This window comes from Corvus brachyrhynchos, unplaced genomic scaffold, assembly GCF_000691975.1.
Source record: "Corvus brachyrhynchos isolate BGI_N302 unplaced genomic scaffold, ASM69197v1 scaffold255, whole genome shotgun sequence".
NCBI lineage: Eukaryota > Metazoa > Chordata > Aves > Passeriformes > Corvidae > Corvus > Corvus brachyrhynchos.
Genome location: NW_008238358.1, coordinates 5370913 through 5378073, shown reverse-complemented (window position 1 = coordinate 5378073; position 7161 = coordinate 5370913). Strand labels below are relative to the sequence as shown.

Below are 7161 nucleotides of genomic sequence, written 5' to 3'. Positions count from 1 at the left end.
TGGTTGTGATCACTAGGGGATTATTCCTCCTTGTTCTCCTCCTGCTCCAGGTGGTGTTTGCAGGGCAGACCAAAGTGCTTGCACCAGAGCTGAACGTTTGAAGTGCAAAGCAAATGTTCTGGGATGTGTCTGCATTTGAAAGTCGGTGGTGTATCCACCTACTCTGGGCAGCTACAGTTGTGTGACTGTCGACTGCCATTCCAGTTCACATACAGGCCACTATAACAATAGATATATTTTATGAAGTAGTAGACAGCTTGACAACACTTTTCTTGGTTTATTTAAGAGTTCTGAAGCCTTCTTGAAAGGCATCTTGGACAAGGAAGAAAGGAATTTTCAAAGTAGACAGAAATTTGGGGGAACCTTAGCAAAGTGTCAGGACCCAAAATATTTAGATCAGAATGGTCTTGTCAAAACTGGTAAAACGAACTCACTTCTTTAAGTCAGAGGTTGTTCAGCGTTAAAGTGCCAGTGTAAGAAACAAAACAAACAGTATTTTTGAAATAAGTTCCATATGTAAAAATAAAGAGCTTAATGTTAGAGTTCTAAAAGCAAAATTTAATAAATTAATATATGCATGCCAGATAAAAATACAAAATTACAATTGAAATAGCAATAATAATAAAGGAACACTGTTCAGTATTGCAGATTTCACTGCAACCACCATAAACATCATGGAGAATTACTTAAAGTAACATTTAAAGTACAATTTTGTTTCTGTTAAAAACAAATTACTATATGATGAAAAAATGGAAAGAAACCCAAGAAGAAATCAGCCCCAAAAGTGGAAGAGAATAATATGAAATGTCAATAAATGGCCAGAGGCTCCATTTCACATAAGTCTGCCTTCTTTTTAGTATCAGAAACCAATTACATAGAACAAAAAAGCAAATTCACAACAAGTTTACACGGAGAAACATGCTGAATTACAATCACAAACTATCCAGAACAAAGATGCTGCACCAGTTCAGTTGTTTTCTTCATGGAATGAGTCTCACCAGAACAGGGAGAACAGGGAGCAAATCATGCAATAGCTTTAGGCTTTTTGTTTTTTTTTTTTTTGACATGATAAACACCCAGGATTACTAGTACTGGAAAGTATGTGTTAACCTTTTTCAACATCAGCTGAATGGCACTACAGAAACGACAAAGAGTTCCTTCATTTTTATCCTGAATACATCAAAAGCTCTAGCAAATATGGAATTCAGTGACAAGAGCCATTAAATTACTTCAAAATATTCCTTCATCCATAGAACACTGTTGCTTCCTTTTTTATTACAAAACCCCCAAAATATTCAAAATAAAATGTCTTCATTTTTTATAAGCATCTCCACCACAAGTCTCTGATAGCGGATGTCGTTCAGTGCAGCCATCGCGTCCAGCTCCGGCGCTCTCATAAGAGTTGGTCCAAAAACTATGCCCAGGTTCTCTGCACTCATCAGGTTTTCCTTTTCATGGAGTGTTACTCTGTAAAGAAACCCCAGTGATTCTCACATTTCTTCTGTGCCAAACCATGCCCGTGTATGCTTGAAAATTAGGGAAAATGGACAGAAACGTGTTCCTTTCCCAAGGAGAGGCCACTGTTTCCAGCAGGTGACACATGGGAGTGTCAGGTGAAACACTTGGGAGCAAGTGAAAGCAAATGCTGTGTGGGTTTGTGGTGAGTCAGTGTCTCTGTCCTCCTCAGAGCACACAGACTGTGCTCACTTGCACTGCGTGAACAAGTCCTTTGATATACAAAAACTATGAACTCAAGATTTTTCTTCCACTTCTCCCTTTCTGCCTTAATTTTTATTTGAAAACAGGTCAGACTGATGTTACCAAGCTGCTGCGTCTCCAGTCTGTAAATATTCCAAATAAAGGAGCTGTGTCTGATTACCTGAATTCAGCAGTAAGACAACGGCCTGTTGAACAGCACAGCTCCTTCTAGTAAAAGTATTAAACAGAAGTTTAAAAATAGTGAATTTTGTCACCCTTCTACCTTATCATTCACCTATACCAGAAATACAATGTGCAAAAGCAACTTGCTAGGTAGAGCACCAACAGCTAATCTTGAACAGGGTGAGGGAAAATTCACTTCACACTTCACGAGCTGTAAGGTGGAATTTTTTGTTCCAATGTCTCTCATCCCTTTGTCCATTTTAAAACACCCACTAGAAATGTCACTGAAATAAAGGGACAAATCAGGCAGAAACTGTAGCTGAACTCTGCCTGAGGCACTCAGCAGTCAATGCAGTCCTCCTTGTAGAAGAACTACAAAATGAAAAAAGGCAGAAGAGAGCTTAAAATAAAGTATTTTTTCTAAGGAAAGGGAATGATTCTTACATATTGACAGTAAACTTATGTTACTTGAGAAACTAAAATGGCCACCCTATCATGCCACCTTGGTTTTGCTTTGCAAGGAATAATCCAGTGTCTGAGTATTTGCTGTTGTGCACACTACCGCTCCTGCCACAGTCCCTCTCGAGATTTGGTGGGCCTTGACCAGACTTCTCTGGAGGTACTAACATGGACTTTTGCTAAAAATGAGTGTGGCTGAGAGTTCTTTGCAGCTATTCCACCCACCTCTTCAGATGTGCCATGAGATACCGTAATGTTTCACAGTGTGCAGGTGGCAGCAGCTTCAGCGCCTCGTGGAGAATTTCCAGCTGTTCATCCGGATCCGTGGTTTCTGAAACACAGATGTTCAACTGTCGCCACACGGACAGCCAGAACTCACACACAGAAAGGCAACAACTGGTGGCCTGCACAGGAGGTGGGGTCTCACAGCTCTGCTGGATTGCTCATGGAGGATCTGTCTGTCCAAAGAGCTGCTCAGAGCAGCATAAGGACGTGACTGGCTTTGGACGAAGAAGACTCCCCAAAGCAAACTGCACTCCACTGAAAGATTCCCTGCAGCCTACTGAAACAATTCCTCTGGCAATCCTTGCTGACTGGACTAGTTTTACAAAAATAACCTACAGGTGCAAGTCTGGGAGAGCAGAAGGTACTGGGAACTTTGCCATCAGTGCCTTTGGCTGTCTCCATATGACTTGGAAAAAGCCTTCTCCAGAGGAGTTGTAAGGCCAGCATGCAGTCCTTGTTTTCTACCCACAGCTACCTCACACCTTTCCAGGTGTGGCTGGTGTGAACACATCACAGAGATGCTTCAAGCAGCCAGGATGTTTGGGAGAGATGTTCCAGCTGGGCTTACTGTCGTGCTTGTAGACCCTCTTCGTGCAAGGCCAGCCCCAAAGGTGGCCTTAGGATGTTGAGTGGTTATCAGCTTATGAAAACACTCAAAATGGACAATTCCAGAAACAAACAACATCTTATTTCTAAACATTTCCATAAATCACCTTCTTTCTGGCAACATAAACCCAGCACACTTTAAATATCACTGTCAAGTACCCAGAACTCATGCAAGACACACAAGTGATGCAATCCATAATGTGAGATGAGTAGAAAACATTCCTGGTGACAAAGGCAAAGGAAAATGTGACCATGCTCACGTAGCATCACACGGTCAGGGCATAATGTGCACTGCATGTTTAGTCCTGCAATCCTTACTAAAATGGGCATGCAGGGTAAGAGCTGATGGGACAGCTGTAAAATGAATAGGACAGTCCTGCACAAAAAGAAGAAGAAAAGGCTAAGAATGAAAAGCAGATGAAAAATACGTTATACTTACTTGCAGACTCTATAAACTTTGGGTAGGCATCATACGTGATGAGTGGAATTGGCAAATCCCTGAAGTACAGTTTAAGTGCACCAGTGATAATATTGATATCTTCATACATATTCACAGAAATATCAGCTTTTTCCCCATCTGTGGAGAAGGCACTGACATTAAAGCCTTGGAAATGTAAACAGATGTAAAGCAGCATTCAAAAGAAAAATAATAACTTGCTTAAGCAAACATTATTGAAAAGGAAACAGCTACAGATTTTGGCTTTTGTAAGTGAAACAGAGTTACTGGACTGTGACATTCAAGGTTTCAGGGTGAAAACCTCAAGCATTTTATACATATCCTTTCTTTCAAATAATTACTAAAAAACACAGTTTGGGGTTTTTTTAAAACCTGCCTGCCTCACCTAGCAGTATCTGTCTTGTATTAATGTGTGGACGTTCAGTTATTTCTGAACACACTGGATTGCAAAACAACACATTCATCAGCACTGAATGAGAAATCAGGGAGTCTGGGAAAAAAGGAAAAGGCAGAAAAACCAGCTTTGTCCACAGCCCCTCTATTTTATAGGAAAAACATGTGTTCACCATTTAACTACAACATAGTACCTACTCTGAACTGGAGTGGACACAGATCCAGAACTTGGCTTCTCCAGCACATCCCCACCCTGCTAACACTGCAGATGTTGTCTGAACAGGTCCAGTCCTCCGGACAAACAGGAAAGAGAGTTTCCAGCACAGATTCTGGCCTTGATTTCTACTGGGATAGAGGGACTGCAGCTGGAAAGCCTTTAATTTTCCCACTGTCTTTTCTCAGAGAGAAGAGTTTGTTCTCAGTGACCTTCTTTTAGTCTGTAATAATTCAAACTTTGTTTGCACTAGTGCATTCATCTTATTATTTTGGAGCTTTCATCCAGAAAGATGGATTTAAGTTGCACAGCCTTCTTAAGGCACTTCACCACTTACCCTCTCTCCCTCCCCCACCCCTCCGAGCGTAGTTTGACTTGCAAACTAGGGCAGTAGTTCAGAAAGCTTTGTCCTTTCCTACACACATGGTTACTGGAGCACAGATACTGATGGAAGGAGAAAAGTAGATTTTTGTAATAAAGGCCAAAGTGAAGCTGATATGCTTTTCTGATGGGGAGTCTCCCCTCCTGCCAGCACAGCCGTCGGACTCCTTCAGACCACTGGTGCAGTGGAGCGTGAGACAGAAGCTCTGCAGAAAAACTGTGTATATTTAATACATCAGCACCAAGTTCCAGCATGCAGGAAAGACTGTACCTCTGTCAAATGCCATTTTGACATCTTCGATAAGATCGCTAAATCCTGAGACTCTGTACAGTCCCTCAGAATTAAGACCTGCAATGAACATTTTAACAAGATTAAAATTAGTCCTTATTTTTACAGTTGCCTTCCACCTGGTTCTTCCCTTGGCAAGTTTTTAATTTAAGGCAGAAAAAGCAGACATGCTTTAAAAGCCTTATCAGGTTTTTCTTCCAGAATGAAACCTTATCCTGGGTTTTTAACCCTGACCATTGCAGCAGATGCCTTGTACTATCAGCACTGAACTGTATTTATGCAATGAGCTGAAAAAACATATTAAACCAATTACAACTCATTTAAAAATAACTCAGATTAACATACTTGATGATCAGTCAGTATTTCAGAATGAAAACAAATACCCTAATTCTAGAAAAGGATACTCAGTGTGGGCTAGGGGAACTAGCAAAAGTGAACACATTAGTATTAAACCCATTTGTTTTGCCACATTCACTTAATTTTTAAAATAAATATATTATTGAAAGATAGGCACTAATATGTAACTACAAACCAGTAACTGCCCATTAAGCAATTTCTAGCAGAATCTATAAAAATTATAAATGGCATGAACCATGAAATAATGCAAAGTAAAATACTAGCTGTGCAGGGTAATTGGCAGTCATAAAATGTCTTGTGCAAATCTGTTCTGAGCAACCATACATTCAACAGAAACCCAGATGACCCAGATCAATCTAAATGGATTATCAGTAAAGCAACAAAAAGTCCATTAATGATGCCTTACCTCTAGATTCAATTTCCCTAATGCACATATCTACTACCATTGGTCTCTTGGTGAAGTGTGCTTTTACGAGCGTGGTAAGGTCACAGCTGTACACTTTTTTGACATGCTTCAGGTCTGGCTTGCAGTCATTTGGGACCATCTTGGAACATTGCTTGTGCACATTTAAACCACAATCTGAGGGAAAAAATGAAAACACAATTAGGCTGGTGTTTGCTGAAAATGTATCCTGAGGTCAGTGCTGTGGAGTACAAATGGCTCCAGCAGGATCTGACCTCAGCTCACAACTGCTCCTTCTCTTGAGGGCCCTTAACCATCAAATACCTGAGGTAGGGACAGCCCTGAAGTCAGAAGGATTTCCTACCCAAGACATTTCTGCTGTTTCTAGAAGGTCTAACATGGAGTGACAAGCTTTCCATATGTTTTTTTAATCAGGAGCTAAGAGTCAATTATGTTCCCAGAGTTCCAATTATGTTCACACTACTACATACACTGCTGTCACAATGTAGACTTTCCTCCCAAGTTATTGGGGATTTCCTAACACCACCATCTTCAGTGTAGTCCTGGATATGGCACTTTAGATATTTCCCTAGGGGAGATAAAGGTAGGGACTGGGTTACAAGCAGCCTACGAGCCCTCTGCAGTGAGCTGGCAAGGCAGTGCCAAACTGAGCCACCATGGGGACCTCTAAGCTCTGGGCAGGTGTGGCAGCCCTGCCCTGCCTGGAGGGGAGCTCAGAAACAGACATGGTCACCAAGCTGGCTGGTGATTTCTTGCTACCAAGCAGCTGGCAAAAGACTTTGCTAAGTCAAAGTGGCAGGTATTTTGATGCTATTTCACAGAGTGTTTCTGTCATAGTGTTGTAGGGCATCAAAAGGATTCTTTTTACTCTAAAATTACTTAGGAAAAGATTGTATTTTTTTAAACAAAATCAAACAATTCCACAGCTTTATTGTAAAAACAGAGAACAAGATTTAGTTTAAGTGAAAGTTAATTGAAATCAGTTCTGCCTTAAAACCACTAAGAACATAACATTCAGGGTTTGGGAAGGAAAAATCTGTGAAACCACCATTTATACAGAGATGGGAAGGGCAATACAGCACCCTTCAAGCTAAGCTGACACTGTGATCAGCACCATAAGGCAGCAGAGCTCTGGCGCTGAGCCCATGACTCTGCTTTCGGTGCCATCTCTCCTGTTCTGCCATGCAGACTCCCAGGTGCTTGTCAGGAAACAGCTGGACCCAGCAAGGACAGCACCACATCACAGTGAGGGCAGCTGCCACGCTCTGATGTGCACTTGGTACACCCAGGGACTCCTGTTCTGCAAGCATTTCTGCACCTTCCTGCACTGCCATCCAGAGAGCCCTAGACTGTCACAGGATTAAGGGATGTAGGAGCTTGAAGGATCAATGCCTTGATGAAAACCTGTACTTTCT

At 41.5% G+C, this 7161-nt stretch overlaps 1 protein-coding gene across 1 annotated transcript in view; it reads right to left on the bottom strand.

Moving 5' to 3' along the window:
• Positions 1 to 537: 537 nt before the first annotated feature.
• Positions 538 to 7161, bottom strand: part of CHN1 (chimerin 1) — a 29740-nt gene continuing 23116 nt past the window's right edge. Inside the window, exons 3-7 of the mRNA XM_017735743.1 lie at positions 5729 to 5902; positions 4948 to 5025; positions 3671 to 3808; positions 2566 to 2671; positions 538 to 1467 (exon numbers count right to left, since the gene is read on the bottom strand). Of these exons, the coding sequence (XP_017591232.1) occupies positions 1296 to 1467; positions 2566 to 2671; positions 3671 to 3808; positions 4948 to 5025; positions 5729 to 5902 (668 nt within the window). The 3' untranslated portion in view covers positions 538 to 1295. The remainder of the gene's footprint in view (positions 1468 to 2565; positions 2672 to 3670; positions 3809 to 4947; positions 5026 to 5728; positions 5903 to 7161) is intronic.